The sequence below is a fragment of the Carlito syrichta genome, unplaced genomic scaffold (assembly GCF_000164805.1).
Source record: "Carlito syrichta isolate Samal-C Ts95f unplaced genomic scaffold, Tarsius_syrichta-2.0.1 Scaffold315561, whole genome shotgun sequence".
Taxonomy (NCBI): domain Eukaryota; kingdom Metazoa; phylum Chordata; class Mammalia; order Primates; family Tarsiidae; genus Carlito; species Carlito syrichta.
The window spans coordinates 834,166-853,787 of NW_007259657.1; the positions used below are offsets into that span (position 1 = coordinate 834,166).

At 41.5% G+C, this 19,622-nt stretch overlaps 1 protein-coding gene across 1 annotated transcript in view; it reads left to right on the top strand.

Moving 5' to 3' along the window:
* The window catches only part of PPP4R3A (protein phosphatase 4 regulatory subunit 3A), a 43,938-nt gene that overhangs the window by 7,786 nt on the left and 16,530 nt on the right, over nucleotides 1-19,622 (top strand). Inside the window, exons 3-5 of the mRNA XM_008072959.2 lie at nucleotides 6,966-7,021; nucleotides 11,090-11,188; nucleotides 16,458-17,075. Of these exons, the coding sequence (XP_008071150.2) occupies nucleotides 6,966-7,021; nucleotides 11,090-11,188; nucleotides 16,458-17,075 (773 nt within the window). The remainder of the gene's footprint in view (nucleotides 1-6,965; nucleotides 7,022-11,089; nucleotides 11,189-16,457; nucleotides 17,076-19,622) is intronic.

Genomic DNA, 19,622 nt, shown 5'->3' on the forward strand with positions numbered 1-19,622 from the left:
AGCCCGCGGGTTCGAGACCCGCCTGGGCAGGCGAGACCTCATCTCTACAATAAATCAAAAAATTAGCCAGGCATGGTAGCACGCGCCTGTAATTCCGGCTACTCAGAAGGTTGAGGCGGAAGGATCGCCGGAGCCCAGCAGGTCAAGGCTGCGGTGGCCGGGAGCAGCCACTGCACTCCAATCTGGACGACAGAGACTCCAACTCAAAAAAAAAAAAAAGGGTAGTATAGTATTCCACCACATTTAGTTTACGCTGTTCTCTGTTGGTGGCTTAGAGTAGCATTTCTCAAACTTTTTTCCTCAGAATACTTTCGTACTCTTAAATTGAGGATCCCATACACTTTTGTTCATTTGGGTTTTATCAATATTTACCGTATTAGAAATTAAAACTGAAGCTTTAAAAAAGACATCAATTCACTGAAAAATGATGTTTTAACATGTTAAAGTAATCCTTTTTAAAAAATAACTTTTCTAAAACAACAGAATTTACTGAGAGGAACATGACTGTTTTTATACTTTGACAAATATCTTTTTTTGGAGGAACAGTCAGGCTTTGTCACCTACGGTGGAGTGCAGTGGCACTGTCATAATTCGCTGCACCCTTGAGCTCTTGGGCTCAAGCAATCCTGCCACCTCACCTTAGCCTCCCAAGTAGCTGGGACCACAGGCTCATGCCACCATGCCTGGCTGACTTTTTTTTTTTTTTTGAAACAGAATCCTGCTATGATCTCCAGGTTGATCTCAAACTCCTAGCCTCAAGCAGTCCTCCCACCTTGATTGGATTACAGGCTTGAGCCACCGCACCAGGCCTATATTTTTACAAATCTCTTTAACATCGGACTTAATTTTTTAAAACCAGGAGATTGTCATCTGCTTCTGCATTCAGTCATTTATAGTATCAATGTAGATTCTGTGTGCAAGAATTAATGGTGGAAAAAGCAAATTACCTCCTATCGCTGAAATAGTTTTGACTTTCAGACCCCTTACCATAATCTCCACAGCACACTTTGAGGACAGCTGGTAGTGTTTTGCCATTACAGACCCCGCTAGTGAAATCTTTATTCACACACCTTTGCACTCGTGTGAGAGTAGGGTGATTTCCTAGAAGAAAAATGGTTGGACCAAAGAGCAGTGGGTGTTTGTAGTGGGTGAAGATAAACGACCCTCTAGAAAGACTGTTCATTTCAGTCTTGGGCACAGTAAATGAGCATTAAGGGCCCCATTTCAGTCTTGGGTGTAGTAAATGAACATTAAGGGACCCCTTTTATTTTTAGGAAGTACATGTGCAAATATAAATTAGTAGACTTCTCATAATGTCTTTGGAATGACCTCTGCCAAGCACCTATTGTGCAGGAGGTGACCAGTGGTCTGGAGTGGCGGATTCCACAGTGATTCATTTAGTTATGTGTACTGAGGCAGTCCCCTTAGCTTGATTACTCTGTCTCAGATTTTTGTCTATTTCCTTCCACATGTTCCCATGTGTTTCTCAAGTCTTGATACTGGAGTTTTCTTGAATTGGCATATAGGACTCTCTCTGGTCTGTGACAGTGTCTCTCAGCTGCTTGGAAAGTGGTATCATGGACATGTGTGATTCCTCTTGGGAGAGGAGGGTGTCTGTTTCATTGGAGAGGATAGGTGTGTTTCTCAAATGAGTTGGAGGAGGGAGAGGTGCTCTCCTGAGCATATACTTCAGTTATTATTAAGTTTTACTATAAGTACCTGTTATCAGAACCAGGTTTTACTCTTAGTGAGAACCTTACCTACCTCTCCCTCCTCCTGAGGATAATCTGCGCTTCTCCACTGTCATCTCTGTTCTGGTAAATGCCTCCCCTGAAACTGAACTCTCTAACCCCATCCATACCAATGCATTACTAGGGTAGAATTACTATTTCTACTATAGTAGCCATGGTGACAAGATACAAATAAACTTGGAGGGGAAGGGGAAGGATCATGTTAATTCATGTTACCATGCCAGTGAGTGATGGGAGCCCTAAGAGGTGGACCAGGAGTAAACTAGTAATATGTCTTATATACTATCTTACTTAGCCCTAGTCTGAGAGGCTGTTGCTCACATTACAGCCTCTACAACCTCCTTATTTTTGGAGGAACGTGGTATTGGTCACCAGAGCCGGACTTCCTACAGTGCTATCTTAGAACAGAGCCATGGGATATGACTGAAATGGGAATAACCCAGAAAACAAGAAAAAGAATCTTGCCAGCACCAGAAGCTTCTTGTTTTAGCCAGAACTTTTGGAGGGAACACATCAAGTTTGTGCGGTTTTTTCCCTCTCTAATTATCCTGACCCTGTAAACACTACAAGAAGGTTTTGAAGAAACTGCAAAAGGGACTAGATACTTGAAAGATAATTTCTAATAGGGATTAGGTAGCCAACAATGTTGTACTACTACACTGCTGGTTTTTCATTTGTTTTAGCAGCTTCAAAGTCAGGTGTGTGTTCCTTGAAAGCACAGCTTGAAGTGATCACTTCAGTCCCCTTTGCCATGTGTTGTTAAATTGCAGTGTAACACATCAAAAGGTACACAAATCATAAGTCTCCAACTTGATGAATTTTCACAAAATGACACAGATGAAGAAACAACGTAAACAGCGTTCTTGATGCCTTCTCCATGTTCTGTCCCAGTCACTGTACCCTCCAGGGAGGACCACTGGCCTAACCGTAGGTTAGTTTAGCCACTTGGTGAGCTTTATGTGAGTAGAATTACAAGGTGTATACCGGTCTAGACATCTCTTCCTCATGTCTGTAAGATTCATACCTGATGTTGCATTCACACTTTTGCTTGGTTCCTTCATTAGAACTGATAGTGGCATTCCATTGTATAAATATTTGCACTTTACCTTGTTTGTTTGTTTTGTTTTTGATAAAAGGTTTCTCTCTGTTGCGCAGACTGGAATGTAGTGGCATGATCGTGGCTCACTGCAGTTTCAACCTTTGGGGCGCAAGCAATCCTCCCATCTTAGTCTCCTGAGTAGCTGGGACTACAGACACATCCCACGGTGCCCAGCTATTTATTTTTTAGTTGGAGTCTCATTCCATCACCCAGGCTAGAGTGCAGTGTCATGCTAATGGCCACCCCAGTGTTGACCTGCTGGGCTCTGGTGATCTTTCCACCACAGCCTTCCAAGTAGCTGAAACTACAGGTGCACGCTACCGCACCCACTAACTTTTTTTTTTTTTTGAGTTCGAGTCCCACTTTGTCGCCCAGACTGGAGTGCAGTGGCTGCTCCCGGCCACCGCAGCCTCGACCTGCTGGGCTTCGGTGATCCTTCCCCCTCAGCCGTCCGAGTAGCCTGAATTACAGGCATGCGCTACCACGCCCGGCTGATTTTTTGATTTATTGTAGAGATGAGGTCTCGCTGCCCAGGTGGGTCTCGAACCCGCGGGCTCAGGCAATCCACTCACCTCAGCCTCCCAAAGGCGTGGGATTACAGGCTGAGCCACCGAGCCCAGCTGCTAATGTTTTGACTTTTATTGTAGAAACAAGGTCTTGCCGAGTTACCTGGGCTGGTCTCATACCCGTGGGCTCAGGCAATCACTTGCCTCGGCTGGGATGGATGCTGCAATTACAGACTCAGCCACTGAGCCTAGCCTAATGTTTTTGTAGAGACGGGGTCTCACTATGTTGTCCTGGCTAGTCTCAACCTCCTGGGCTCAAGCAATTCTCCTGCCTCCACTCCACCTCTCAGCTTTACCTTTTTTGTTGTTGTTGTTGGAGTGTCACTCCATTGCCCAGGCTGGAGTGCAGTGGCATGCTTACGGCCACCCCAGTGTTGACCTGCTGGACTCAGGCTGTCCTTCTGCCTCAGCCTTCCAAGTACTGGAACTACAGGCACACACTACCATGCTCAGCTAATTTTTTATTTATTGTAGAGACATGGTCTCGCCAAGTTGCCTTGGCTAGTCGTGAAGCCACGGGCGCAGGCAATCCACTCGCCTCGGCCTCCCGAGGTGCTGGAATTACAGGCTGAACCACTGAGCCCAGCCCCCAACTTTACCTTTTTTGAAACAGCTTTTGCATACTGCATAATTCACCCAAAGTGTATAATTTCATTAAAAAATATATATTTGCAGGTTTGTGCATCCATCACCACAATCTAATTTTAGAACATTCTGTACCCTCTGAAAGAAATCGTGCCCATTAACAGTCACTACCATTCACTTTCACTTCCTTCCAGTCCTAAGCAGCCACTAATCTGTTTTCTATCTCTGATTTTCCCTGTTCTGGATATACCTGGATAATTTTTTTTTTTTTTTTTTTTTTTTTGTAGACACAAGATCTTGCTACGTTGCCTAGGCTGGTCTCTCAAAACAGTCTGCCTGCCTGGGCCTCCCAAAGTGCTAGAATTACAGGCGTGAGCCACCATCCCTGACCCTTGTGCAGTTTCACATTTTTTTTTTTTTTTTTTTGAGTTGGAGCCTGGCTCACTTTTGATATGAGGTCTCGCCAAGTTGTCCAGGCGGATATCAAACCCATGGGCTCAGGCAGTCCACTCACCTCAGCCTCCCAAAGGTGAGGGATTACAGGCTGAGCCACCGAGTCCAGCTGCAGTTTCACTTTTAAAGAGGCATTACTTAGTTTGGTTCTGTCCCCCTAGACCTCTTGCATCTTCTGAAATATAATTTTATAAAGTAATCCAATTCTTCACTCTATTTTACTTTCTGTATTTTTCTAGAGATAGATTGTTTTTGAGGCATGAATTGTATCTCAAAGTAGGTTTGCTGGCTTGTATTTTCTCATAGAATCCATGATTTAAGTGTAATTATGTGCCCCAACTGATCTTTAAAAGGTAAGTTTGACATACTTGACATACTTTATGATATCAATGGAAAATAATAGAGTGCAACTTTGTTCTGATAGTTAAAACAATAAAAGACTACAGAGATAATTGGGGACTTTAAAACTTCTGAGGGACTCTAGACATTGAATGCATTCTGTTGATTTGCCCACTGCTTTTTCTTGTTATGAATGTATCACAGCTCTTAATAATCACCAAAATAAAAGTCTGACAATTGTGCTTAAAGAATTTTGAAGGAACACTGGAAAATTTGTTTAGATTAATCTGGCAAAAGTTCAAAAAGAAAAAGAAGGCCGGGCTTGGTGGCGCTCAGCCTGTAATCCCGTGCTTTGGGGTGCCGAGGTGAGTGGATTGCCTGAGCCCGTGGGTTTGAGACCCGCCTGGGCAACTTGGTGAGACCTCATCTCTACAATAAATCAAAAAATTAGTGGGGAGTGGTAGCGCGCTCCTGTAGTTCCAGCTACTTGGAAGGCTGAGACGGAAGGATCGCTGGACCCTAGCAGGTCAAGGCTGTGGTGGCCGGAAGTGGCCACCGCACTCCAGTCTGGGTGATGGAGAGAGACTCTGACTCAAAAAAAAAAAAAGAAAGAAAAAGAGAAAGAAAATTAAAACAATTTTCTCTAAATGTGAAAATGCTTGTCTGAAGCATAATGAGCCAAAAATTGTTTGTTGTTGTTTTAAATAAAAACCTAAGGAAATGGAGTTGGGGGATTCTAAAGTAGAAAAAGTTATGGAGAGCGTTTAAATTTAGTTGCCTTAAGTACTGAAAGAATCAGAAACAGATTTGGGTTAATCAGGTCATGTGTGCGCAGGATGTTCACAAGTGGAGCCATCACTGCTCAGTGAATTTACTTGGCAGTTAATACCACTGGCACTGTTCTGAGCACATAGTAGTGACTGTAAGTCACCGATACTGGACAGTATCATAAAACAAATGAACTTTGACGTAAAAGCAGACTAAACTTGGAAACGTTGAATCCTCTTCTCAGCTGTCTAGTCACTGCTTGGAATGGGTGAAGCAACTCAACTGAGTTTAATATGAGAAGAAATGAAAGCCCTGTGTGGGAGACAGCTGCAGAGGAACTGCTGCTTTCCAAGCTTTTGGGGCCAAGTGTGTCTGTAGGTAGTGCTCTTAATATAAACTGGAACTGGTTGATGAGAGGGGGGAGTGTAACTTTAGTCTTAAAATTTGCTCTTCCTCACAAAGCAACAGTTAAATTCTAAACATCATGCGTCTTTAGGGACTGCCAAGGAAAAGACAACAGTGTGCAAATTAGCTTACTGCAAGGGATAAACTGATTATTTGAAGATGTAAAGGCATGGCAGGTCCTGTGTCAAGAAATAGACACCAGGCACAGTGACTTACGCCTGTAATCCCAGCACTTTGGGAGGCTGAGGGTTTCGAGACCAGCCTGGGTAACTTGGCGAGACCTCGTTTCTACAATAAATTTGAAAATTAGCCAGGTTTGGTAATGTGTACCTGTGATTACAGCTATTTGGAAGACTAAGGTGGAAGGATTGCCTGAACCCAGCGGGTCAAGGCTGTGATAGCCGTGAGTGTGCCACTGCACTCCAGCCTGGGTGACAGAGTGAAACTCTGACTTAAAAAAAAAAAAAAAGGAAAGAAATAGAAATATGAGACTTTCTGAGGTTGAAGTATATTTTGGGGATGTACTTGGATAGTGCTTATATGCTTTGTTTTCAAATTTTTACAAATAATTTCTCATTTTAGTCTTAGTCTTGAGACATAGATCGGATTCTGTTATCATTCATATTTGCATATTTTTGAGTATTCCTACTAAGTTACATAGTATATCTAAGATTGAGACCTAGATCATCTGGCGTCCTGCTGTGTCACAACCTTGTGCTGCCCATAAACTGGTGGATTTCTGTTACTCTCTGGTCCTCACTCTTCAGATTATCATGTCTGGTTTTTTGGGTTTTTTTTTTAAGCAAGCATATATAAGACAAACATTTCAGGTTACAAGTCATTGTAATTAAATTTATGTTGTTTCATAACTTTTTTCTTAACTGAAATTGTATGCAGATCATATGTTCAAAAGAAAGAGTGTGTGTGTGTGTGTGTGTAAGAGAATCTGATTTTGCTGTTTTACAGTAACTTAATGGAGTATCTTGTTCTGTTTCTTAGGTTCTCTACTTTTGGAGTCCAAAATAAATCCTAACACTGCATACCAGAAACAACAGGTAAAATTTTGAAGATGTTGTGTTTTATCTTGCTTATTATCCTTCTGATTCCTTACAATGGCAAATTCAGAACAGATTATGACATATTTTGCCAGTCGAATTCTAAAATAGGGTTTCTCTCAGTTTCTATAGTGTTTAACACAGTAATTATACATTTAAAAAAACAAAGCTTGCCTCAAGTTAAGCTAAGTTTGTGTTCCAGATATTATAACAACTGCACTCTAAAGTTTTCCTTGTTTTTACCTAAAGAGAAAAGGGTTACCATTGATGTGATAGCCTGCTGCTAAGACAACCAAATGGTGAACATTCCTTCCTTTCCTGATGTGGGTGCTAGTGAAGAAGGAACATGAGAATTTCCTCTTATGGCAACGCTGTGTAGCTAGGAGTCTGATTTCCTAGAGACTGAGTAGGGCGTTATTGTCATTTTACAGTTTTTGAAGATACCTTCAATTTGAGTACACGTGTCTTTCTTAAACCTTTCTAATATGCAAAGAAAATCTGAAATCTTTCACTTAGAACCAGCCAGCTCTGTCATCAAGTGATATTTTTTCAGCACACGCATAAGGCAAGTGCTCTTTACAACCCATGAAGTCAGTATCAGTTCCTTTACTGCCCTGAAGATACAGATAGAAAGTTAATTTAGAAGAAAGAATATTACTAACCCATCTGTAAAGTGCTTTACTTCAACATTGGCCCTTAAAATACTACTTAGAAGGATGTTAGTATTGGCTTTATTTTGCCCATTAGATGATGCTTAAAGATTTTGACTTGCTTGATAGCTCACAAATAGTGGATAGGAAAGTTGGTTTTAACTCCTAAATATATTTAGTGGTGATGTATTATTATATGATTTATCATTAAAATTATATGATAATTTATTATTATATAATAAAATATTTTCTTGATAGTTTGATGGTCCATTAACACTTTACTGCATTTAATGTTCTTAAAACAACTTTTAAGTCTGATGGAAAAACTGGAGACTGGAACGTTTTCTTTGATCTTCCATACTTAATTTATGTTTTGAAGTTTTAGTCAGCTGAAGGGTAAAGGCACATCCTAAGAGAAAGGGAAGAGTGGACCTGTTTGGAGAATGAACAGATTTGTGTCTCAGCCTGTAGGTTGTTGGATGACAAGCAAGATGATTGGTGTAGACTTTTCTAGGAAAACGAAAGAGCAATTTCTAAAAATTTTCAAACTTTTCAAATTTGCCAAATGGATAATTAGGAGCATAGTCTGGCTACATCTTGACTTAGGCATCAGCCTCCAGATGATTCTGAATATCAATTATAGCAGAGCAGTTGCTTACAGTTGTATTGAATATGAACTGTAGGCTTATTCTTTATTCAGTCCTTTTTGGGGGGGTTGAGGTCTCTCTGTGTTTCCTAGGCTGATCTCGAACTCCTGGACTCAAGCAATCAGCCCACCTTGGCCTTTCAAATCACTTGGATTACAGGTGTGAGCTGCCATGCCTGACTTTTTCCTTTTCCTTTTTTTTTTTTTTTTTTGATTTGGGCACAGTCATGGCTCTTTGCAGCCTCTACCTCCTGAGCTCAGGTGATCCTTCTGCCTTAGCCTCCCGAGTTGCTGGAACTACAGGCACACATCACCACACCTGGAAATATTTTTAAAATAGAGACGAGGTCTCACTGTGTTGCCTAGGCTAGTCTCAAACTCCTGGGCTCAAACAGTCCTCCTGCCTTAGCCTCCCCAAGTACTGGGATTACAGGTGTGAGCCACCTCACCTGGCCTTTTGTTTTTTTGAGTTGGAGTCTCACTCTGTCGCCCAGGCTGGAGTGCAGTGACACACTCACGGGCACCGCAGCCTCGACCTACTGGACTCAAGTGATCCTTCTGCCTCAGCCTTCCAAGTAGCTACAGGCACGCACCACCACTCCCAGCGAATTTTTTTGATTTATTGTAGTGACAAGGTCTCACCAAGTTGCCCGGGCTGGTCTTGAACCCCATGGGCTCAGGCAGTCCTCTCTTCTCGGTCTTCCAAAGTGCTGGGTATGAGCCACCACGCCTGGCTTCTTTTTACTTGTTTTTTTTTTTTTTAGAGATGTGGTCTTGCTGTGTTGCTCAGGCTGGAGTGTTGTGGCTATTCAGGTGCGATCATGGCACACTGCAGCATCCAACTCCTGGCCTCAAGTAGTCCTCCCATGAACCTCCCGCTTCAGCCTTCTGAGTAGCTAGGACTACGGGGTACGCTGTCATGCCTGGCTTACCCATTTGTGTTAGATTAACAAGTCTTCTTGCTAGTGAAAAGGATTGGAAACTGCTGCAGTAGAATCATAGATCCCTTAAGGTACCTTATGCTGACCTCGAACCTTTATCATCTGGTAGATGCTCTCTCCTCCTGGTTATTTATTAGTTGGATTGAATTATTTTTTTATTTATGTCATACTGAACTCCATTTAACTCAGCTTCTATTCTCCTAAATGCTCTTTGGACTAGCTTGAAAAATGCTGAGTGACAGCCCTTCAGATTTTGAAGATAGCCGTTAAATGTTCCTTTCCCTAGTACCAGTTGTCGTCTCCTGTATGAGATGATTCATAGACCTCTCTGAGTGACAGGGCCCTTTTAATAAATGGTTGATTACTATCAGTGTATATGCTTATTTACAGCCAGTGAATTTGACAGGATATCTTAGAACTTATACATATTTAGTCTCTGTAGTTATTTTTATATACCATGCATATTGTAGAATACAGACTCTGTACCATGAGGAATGTAAGATGGTCTCAGTATTCTTGGGCAGTGTCTTGCTGAGATTGCATCTTAATACATTCGTGATTGGCAAATTTTTCACTTTTCTAATACTGAGAGCAGGTGAAAATAAAATCTGAAGCTGGTTGCCACAAACTTCTGTCATTAAGCACAAGTGAAATGGTCTTTTCTAAATTGTAACCTTTTCCACAGTACAGCTGAAAGTTGACATATTCAGTATTTGCCTCAGACACCACTCTGACTAGCATTCTGTACTTTGTATTCTTATTCAGATTATAAACTGAATATATATATTATGTGTGTGTATATATATATACATATATATTTGTTTGCATTATTACATCACTATTCGTCTCACAATCACTAATAAGCTCACTGGATTCACCTTTGACCTTGGAAATCTCATCAGCATATATTTCTTCATTTTCCATAATCATGCGAAATTATTTTTATGAAGGCCCTGAAATAGCAAATTACAAATATGCAACTCTAATCGCAACAAAATAATGACCAAATTGCAATTTTTACCAACTATGTAAATCAATAACAACGTTGCACGTTGCTATCAGATAATTATCTCAATTAAGTTTCTCTCTCCTTGCCTCACTGTTCATTTTCAAGCAAAATATAATAGCACATACATATGACAATGTTGTAGCATTCAGAAACAGAATTTGCAAAGATATAAATTGACGCCAGCAGCAACAAGGAGCAGAATTTGGAATGACATAAATTCACATCAGTGATCATGAATGAGTTAACAGGAACTTGAACTGTTTATTAAATGTACTGTTGTTAAAGTTCTTTCTGAATAGGCGTGAGAGGGAGTTAGGCACTAGGGATTTGCTGCTTCTTGAACCATAGTACTTAGGTAAGTGTTACAAAAAAACCAGGTGGATGCTCGCTCACACATGCAGATTGAGCCAGTGATTTCAAAGAGCTTCATGGACACCAGAAATCCTAGGGAAGCAGCGTGTACTGGCCATGGAAAAAGAGAGGACTTGTGTTCATCCTGTCTTCTCAGCAGGCCCCTGTGCTAAACCTTAGACTTCCCCTTGGGCCATTGTGATGCAGTATAGAATGTTTTATTTGTAGCTTTTGTAGTACTTTTCAAATATTGGCTAAACTTGTACTTAAGGAAACATAGTTTTCATTTTAGAGATTAGGTAAAGTGAAGCCTTAAGTGAAAAGACATTGTTTTAAAAAAGACATTGGTAATTACTGGTGTCAGTGTTGCAAAAAGTAAAAACTCAGTTCCTGCTGTTTTGTTATCATTTGCCTTATACTTTGAAATAGTTTGTGATAATATATGTTCACATGCCTTCTTTGTCTCCAAAGGACACTCTGATTGTGTGGTCTGAAGCAGAAAATTATGACTTGGCCCTTAGCTTTCAAGAAAAAGCTGGATGTGATGAAATTTGGGAGAAAATATGTCAGGTAATTTGAAACATAGAAAATCAACATATTTTCTTTATTTTGTTTTATTGCCATGCTTTCAGTGACTACCCAAGAATTTAAATAAATTCCAAATAGATCTTAATTCACTGCTGTCTGTGAAAAGTTTGATTTAAAGGAAGGTATAATTTATTGATGGCACACTGTTCAGCCCAGACTTCTGCTGAACTCCAGAGTTTCATATCCATCTGCCTGCTTTTTTTTTCTTTTGTTTGCTTGTTTGTTTTTGAGTCAAAGTCTTACTCTGTTGCCCAGGCTGGAGTGCAATGGCATGATCATGGTTTACCACAGCCTTGACATCCTGGGCTCAGGAGGTCCTTCTGCCTCAGCCTCCTAAGTAGCTGGGACTACAGATGAATGCCACCACGCCGGGCTAATTTTTTGTTTTTTTGTAGAGATGAGGTCTTGCTATGTTACCTGGACTGGTCTTGATCTCTTGGGCTCAAGTGGTCTTCCCACTTTAGCCTCTCAAAAGTGCTGGGATTACAGATATGAACCACCACTCCCAGCCCAACTACCTTCTTGAGAACTCCTCTTTGAGTATTCACTAGCAACTCAAACCAGACATAATCTTAACACTTAGATCTTGAAACCAGAAACTTGTGGGTCCTGTTTGTCCCTCCCTCCTCTCATCCATCAGTACCTCGATGACATGTCTTAGATCCATCTGCTTATCTTCACTTTACCACCATTGTGGTTGTCTGAGCTCCCGTCATTCCTTGCCTGGTTTATTGGCTCTTCTTGACTGGTCTTCTCAGATCCAAATCTCCACTAGAGTGATCTTTTTAAAGTGCAAGTCTATTCATAACATCATTTGTTGTTGAGTAACCTCTGGTGGCTCTTGAATGAAAACCTACCCTTGCCCTGTCCCCGAAGAGTGTGGTCTTGATAACCTTTTCACCTTTACCTCTGAGGTAAGCTTGGATGTTCTTTCTTTACTTAGAATTTCCTTTGTGTCTCTTGAACCTCATTCTAGTGACACAATCTCCACAGTCTAATGTGAATGTGCACTGTGTGTGCTCCAGTGACTGAAGCCCTTGGCTCCTGTTAGGGCCCATGTAGGCCATTTCTTTCTAGGGAAGTTTTCTCCACCTCCAGTTATTCCAGCTGGAGAGTCATCTTCAGCAGATTCCATGAGTCAGTGGTTCTCACAGTGTCAGCCTCCAGCCAACAGCATGAGCACACCTGTGGACTGATAGAGACATATCCTATGGGTACTGGAGCAAAAACTCTGAGTGGGGTCCTGTAGTTATTTTTTTTTTAATCAATATTTTTTATTTTGATATTGTGGGGTACAGTTAAGGGTTAGGTATACAAATATGCTTCGTTCAGGCACCCTTGTTGATAAGGGGTGTCTCCCCGTCCCCAGACAGATACTGACTACCGTTAATCCCACCTCCCTTCCCTCCATTCCCCATAGTTTCCCACCAGTCAGTCCTTTTTTTATAGTATTACGATGGATGTTCAAGGTCTGCTATATGAGTGAGAACATGTGATACTCAGATCTTTGTTTCTGTGAGAGGTCACTCAGTATTATTGACTCTAGTTCCATCCAGGTTGCTGCGAAGTTCATGATTTTCTTTTTTATGGCTGCGTAGTAATCCATTGTGTATATGTACCACATTTTTTTAATCCAGTCCTCTTTTGATGGACAGTATGGTTGATTCCAGGTTCTTGCTATTATGAACAATGCTGCGATAAACATATGTGTGCAGGTATATTTTTGATAGAGTGATTTGAGTTCTTCAGGGTATATTCCCAGTAGGGGGATTGCGGGGTCATATGGGAGGCTGCTATTTAGAGCTTTTAGGAATCGCCACACTGTTTTCCACAGAGGTTGCACCAGTTTGCACTCCCACCAACAGTGTAGGAATGTTCCCTTTTCACCACACCCTCTCCAGCAACTGTTATTTTTTGAGTTATTGATAATGGCCATTCTGACTGGAGTTAGGTGGTATCTCAATGTGGTTTTGATCTGCATCTCCTTGATGATTAGTGAGGTTGAAGTTTCTTTATGTGTTTGTTGGCTGCTCAGATGTCTTCCTTTGAGAAGTGTCTGTTCATATCTTTTGCCCACTTTATAATGGGGTTGTTTTTTTTTTTTCTTTTCAGCACATTTGAGTTCCTTGTAGATCGAAGATGTTAAGCCTTTCTTGGACCTGGAGTTGGCAAATACTTTTTTCCAGTCTGTGGGCTGTCTCCCTGCTCACTTGATGGTTTCTTTGGCTTTGCAGAAGCTTGTCAGTTTAATGAGGTCCCACTTGTCTATCTTATCTCTTATTGCCTGTGGGTTTCGAGTTTTGTTCAGGAATTGGATGCCAGTTCCAATTTCCATAAGGGTGTGTCCTGCATTTTCTAAGGTTCTTATGGTTTTAGGTTTTACATTTAGGTCTCTGATTCATTTAGAGTTAATTTTTGTGTATGGGGACAGATAGGGGTTAGTTATGTTTTAAATAGCGCTCTAGGTCACGTTTTTCTCCATTAAGAGCAAAACACATCTTTAAGGCTTTGTGACCATTTGGTCTCACTGTCAGCTCTGCTGGCCTAGCTGGAAGGTAGCCATAGGCAGCACATGCATGGGAGTGGCTGTCTTCTAGGAAAGCTCTTATTCCCAAAAGCAAGTAGTGGGCAAGATTCGGTGGTAGGTTATCCCCCTCTGCTTTGGTGATTCTGAAAGCACCTTGAAGTTTGAGAGCCAAAGCCTTCATAGCAGCTATCGTGTCCTTTAGGCATGGTTCTTCCTTAACAGATTTCAGCCATATGTTCTACTCAGCTGTTTTTCATGAATTAACCTGCCTGTTGGGCTCTTGTTTGTCTCTAAACATGAGAGACTGACTGCATCTGAGTGCCAGCTTTCTGGTTTTCTTTGCTCTCTGTCCGGTAGCAGTTTTTATAACACATTTCTTTGGACTTGTCTACTGGAGTTCTCCCAGAGAAACAGGAGGGCGATGAGTTCAGGCTGTGCTCAAAACCTCCCCTATCCAGGCAGATCTTGCCCTCCTCCCCATTCTACTGAGCTGCATGGTCCCGTGCTACACACGGCCTTCTGAACAGCAGTGCTCACTGTTGTTTTCTGGTACCTCTGATTTTCATAGAGTTTATGTTCCTGGCGTCACTTCTCATTCTTTATGAGTTCTGTCTACTTGTAGTCATTTTCTGGACCCTGGCTCATTCTAGGGCAGTCACGACATTTTGCTCTCTGAGATCTGTTTCTTGAACTGTATTCATCATTTTTGTTTGGTGTTTTTTTTTTTTTTTGAGTTGGAGTCTCACTCTGTCACCCAGACTGGAGTGCAGTGGCCGCTCCCGGCCACCGCAGCCTCGACCTGCTGGGCTCTAGCGATCCATCCACCTCAGCCTTCCAAGTAGCCGGAATTACAGGCATGCACTACCATGCCCGGCTGATTTTTTGATTTATTGTAGAGATGAGGTCTCGCTGCCCAGGCGGGTCTCGAACCTGCGGGCTCAGGCAATCCATTCACCTCAGCCTCCCAAAGGCGCGGGATTACAGGCTGAGCCACCGAGCCCGGCTTGTATTCACCATTTTTGTCGAAACTTGAGAAGGTGGCATTCTCATTACAGTTGGGGCGCTTATCACTTTTCATTTGGTTACTAAGCCAAGTTCACTGTTCTTCTGTGGGCAGAATCATAGTTTGGGTATTAGGAACTCAAAGCTGTAATGAGAACTTCTTTAACTTATAAATCTAGAGCCAGCATGAGAGACCGTGCCAGGTATATGCTGTGAGTGTGCCTCGCCTCCTTTTAGTGGTGCTGCTCCTTGGCTGAGGTCAAGACCATATCACCTTGCAGCGTATTTCAACCAATATTTCAGGACCGCTTTTCTTCCAGTGTCCATCAGCAATATCTTTTAATTATGCTACATAGTTTATAGTTCTTGGCTATATCAAATATGGCTTAATTTTTCCATCCTTTTGCCATTCTGCTTAGCTTGTGGGACTGCATACAGTGTCCCAAATTCTAGGGCCAAGATAGCAAAACCTGTTTTAGTTCAAAATCTGTTCTTGACCCTTTGTTTAAAAACAAACAAAAACTTTTACTTGAGAATGTATGTAATAATGTAAGTTACCTTTTTACAATTAGAGCCCCTACAGTGACTTTGGGTTTTATAACAGATTTTAGGGCTTCTGGAAGATCATGAAAGCTACAGGTTAGGGTGTGTAGAAAGGAAAACCTCTTCATAGTTTGGTTACTTTAAGCAGGTGATCTTGGGGGATAGCTCCACTCTACACAGGTTGCATTTCCTTTATAGGTGCCTTTGTTTTTGTGTAGATGCACTTGTATTATACCCAGGTTTTTAAAAATCATTTGTTTTGGGGCTGCCATCTAGGATTTAGAGCAAATCGTGCCCCAGTGTGGTCCCAAACCAATTTGGTCAGACTCTTTGGTCCTTGATTTGTAGAATCATTTGACAATATCTATACATAGCTATTTGTAGCATTATGATATTTAATATTTATTTGAACTTTACTTCAGAGTTAAACATTGAAGAGCTTGGTGGTACCTATCCTGTAGCCCAGTCCTAGGCCTATTGCTGAGATGTGCTCTGGTCTGCTGGAAAGGAGGGCCAGGGATATGAGATTGGGGGGGGTGTTTTAGCATCAGGTACTACTTGTGGGTCTGCAGGGGGTTCTTCATCACAGCCTCAGTTGGGTTATCCTGTCCTAGAAAATTGTTGTTGTCGCAAACTTTGTACTTTATGAGGAAACTTGTTCCATTTTTTTGAACTTTGTTGTGATTTTGTTTTTTTAAGATGGGGTGTTGCTCTGTTGCCTAGGCTCGAGTGCAGTGGTATGATCATAGCTCACTACAGCTCCACACTCCTGGGCTCAAGTGATCCTCCTGCCTTAGTCTCCGAAGTAGTTATGACTATAGGTGTGCACCACCATACCTGGCTAATTTTTAAAAATTTTTGTGGAGATTAGATCTCACAATGTTACCCAGGCTAGTCACAAACTTCTGGCCTCCCAAAGTGCTGGAATCATAGGACAGGCGTGAACCACTATGTCTGGCCCCATCTTTGAACTTTGAATTAACTTCAGTAAAATTGAAAGTGTGTGTTATTTGGAGAAATGTATCTTAGAAAAGTAGACGATTTTGTCTTTGAAAAAAGAGTCTTAAACTTGAAAATTATGTTAATAGTTTTCTTATAATGGCTTTTGTTCTTCTCTTAGAAAATCATTTCAGGTTGGCTGGTTTATATTTTGTCAGCTATTACACATTTTTTTCATAGGTTCAAGGAAAGGACCCTTCAGTGGACATCACTCAGGATCTTGTGGATGAATCTGAAGAGGAGCGTTTTGACGACATGTCGTCGCCAGGTCTGGAGTTGCCGTCTTGTGAATTAAGTCGCCTCGAGGAAATTGCAGAGCTTGTGGCATCATCTTTACCTTCGCCCCTTCGTCGTGAAAAACTTGCATTGGCACTGGAAAATGAGGGTTACATTAAAAAGCTCCTGGAGCTCTTCCATGTGTGTGAGGATTTAGAAAACATTGAAGGACTGCACCACTTGTATGAAATTATCAAGGGCATCTTCCTCTTGAATCGAACTGCTCTTTTCGAAGTTATGTTCTCTGAGGAATGTATAATGGACGTCATTGGATGTTTAGAATATGACCCTGCTTTATCACAACCACGAAAACACAGGGAATTTCTAACAAAAACTGCCAAGTTCAAAGAAGTGATTCCCATATCAGATCCTGAGCTGAAACAAAAAATTCACCAGACCTACAGAGTCCAGTACATCCAAGACATGGTTCTCCCCACCCCTTCGGTCTTTGAGGAAAACATGCTGTCAACGCTTCACTCCTTTATCTTCTTCAATAAGGTAGAAATTGTTGGTATGTTACAGGTGAGTCAGCTCCTTCCTTTTCTCCTACATCAGAAGATGCCCTGCTTGATGGGTAGCATTTAACAACTAAGTGTTCTGGTGATGCTACAAGAGATTATAATAGACAGTGTACCATGAGATTACAGGTGGTTATGTTTGGGACAGGGAAGGTGAGTGTAGTAAAGAAACCTGGCCTGATGAAATTACAGTGGAGTGATACTGAGGAAATGACTGAGTCAAATTTAAGAGTTATTAATTACAAATTATGCATAGAGTAAAACAGACTGGAAGAAGGAGAAAACAGGGAAACCAAGAGATATGTCATTAAATATAGAATCTGGGTTCTGTAGAATGTGTAACAGTCCCAGGTAATGATACACTGAAGGCCCAGTTTTGCCAAGGGAAGGTACAGAGGAGGCGAATTAGAATTGTGTGTATCCCACCAAAAGGCACGTTGTTGTAGTGGGGGTGCCTGTGGGAAAGTTAGGCAGATGTGAATTTGTGTTTCAGTGCTGTTGGCCACTTAATAACTCTCAATGACTATGACGTGGGCAGCTTGTGACCTCCTCAGGCTTCAGTTTCCCCATCTGAAGGATGGCGACACTAGTGCCTCCTCTATAAAGTTGTCTGAAGATGGGGTGAAATCATGCATGTGAAGTAGTTAATGTTATGTAAGACTTGGGAGCATTTCTGCAAGTGTCTATTGAGGTATTACTTATTAAACGCCAAATTGTTTTTTATAGTATGCCCAGTATTGCAGGTCTCTTGTTTTAGGATCCTTGTATCTCAGTTTCCTGGGTTCTGCACAAAACACAGAATCAAAGTCTGTGGTAATAATCTGCATGGTAACATCCCCAGAGTTAGGAAACCTCTCACTGTATCATCCCATAGTGTGTGGATCTGCCTATTCTAACTGACATGGAAGTTTACTTAGTGCAAAGAAGATTGGTTATTTGAACACCTCCTTCATGTTTGTTTCTTTGATGCCTGTGATATTGTAAGAATAATAGATAATGTGATATGACTTGCAAGACTTTACCTCAGGCCTGCAAGTGAAGGAATTACTTGAAACCTCCCTTTGCTAATCTAGAAAGGAGGTGGTCATTTCAGCAGGGGCTGCCTGGTGGTATCCAGTACAAGTGCAGCAGTGTGTTTAATCTCCACATCTGTTCCTTTTCAGAAAATTTCTGTATTTCCAGATTCATTGTCTTGCCACCTTTTTTAAAAAAAGCTTGAGTTAAAAAAAAAATGTATGAGTTCAAATTGAAAAATCAGTTTTACCTACAGCTGCTCTCTAAAAGCTAGTAATAATTCCAGTTCCTGTTGGCTAATGTGACTTGTTTTCCATTAGAGATAGGCGTGTAGATAAGTGATGGGGGCAGGACCGTCTGGTAGATGCAGTAGTCGTCCTGGATATGATGCACTGCATTTGGTCATGGAGGAGGGAGTGGGTTCTGGTACTGGTTTCTGTTTACTTTTGATGAGGAACTAGTTCCTGCTAGCTAGCAGAGCCCTCTGTTCTGGTCCAACTTTGAGCCTGGTTTCCTTGGCTCGTCTTGAGTTCTCTGATCTTTTTTTTTTTTTAGTTCCGTATGGTTCTGTTTTTGTTATGTGAGGATTTGTTACTTCTGTGTTTTCTTGGTCTTCATACATGTGAAATGCCAGTTTTACCCATTAAGTATGAATAATTTCAAATTGCTAAGTCTTTTCCTCTCTGCAAATGTTGGCGGCCAGTGCTGTCGTCATGTTTCTCTTGTTGCCGGGTACTTATGTCTCAAGTGCTGCTGTGAAGGCAGGAGTGTGTCACACATGTTGTGGCAAGGAATGATTGAGTTATTGTGTAAGGCAGGTTTCTGCCCATCCTGTGCAGACACCCAGCATCACCCCCTTTTGCCACTGACACTGCTCCTCTGTGACACTGCTCAACACTCTCCTTCGGTCTGCTTCTGGACCCCAACTGCATCAATTCAGAGAATTTCTTTTTTTAACCATTTGATTTCCAGCTAGTAGACCTTATTATATCTGGGATATATCTTGAAACTGAATGCCATATGGTAACAAACAAGATTATGTGTAATGAGGTGTGACCTGTTTGTACATTTCAGAGAAAGTAACGGTGGGAATAACCAAGCTAATTGAATGTCACACAGAAAATATTTTCCAAGCACCCACAGCAGTGGAGCTATAGTGAGCTATAGTGAGAGGTTGAATACACCTGTACATGTGTGTGTGTGTATAGACTTCGGTGTGTCTAGGGCCATAGACAGCAGTATTGAATCTACTGCTACCAGCTGAGGTTGGATGTAATTAAAATGAAACAAATCGGACTGGAAGGTACTGTCTTCCAAGTAATGAGAAAAATATGAATGGGCAGTCAGAAAGGCTCTACTACCTGTTAATTCTTTAGGCTCAGTCTCAGTTACAAAATCAGGGAATAAGATAACATTGGAAGTTCTTTTCAAGCTCTCTACTTCTGTGACTTGTCTTGGTTAATAATATCCTTTCTGGGTATTCTTTGGATCCTTTTCAAAACAGTTTAACATATATTACTGTGTATGTGATGTCTTC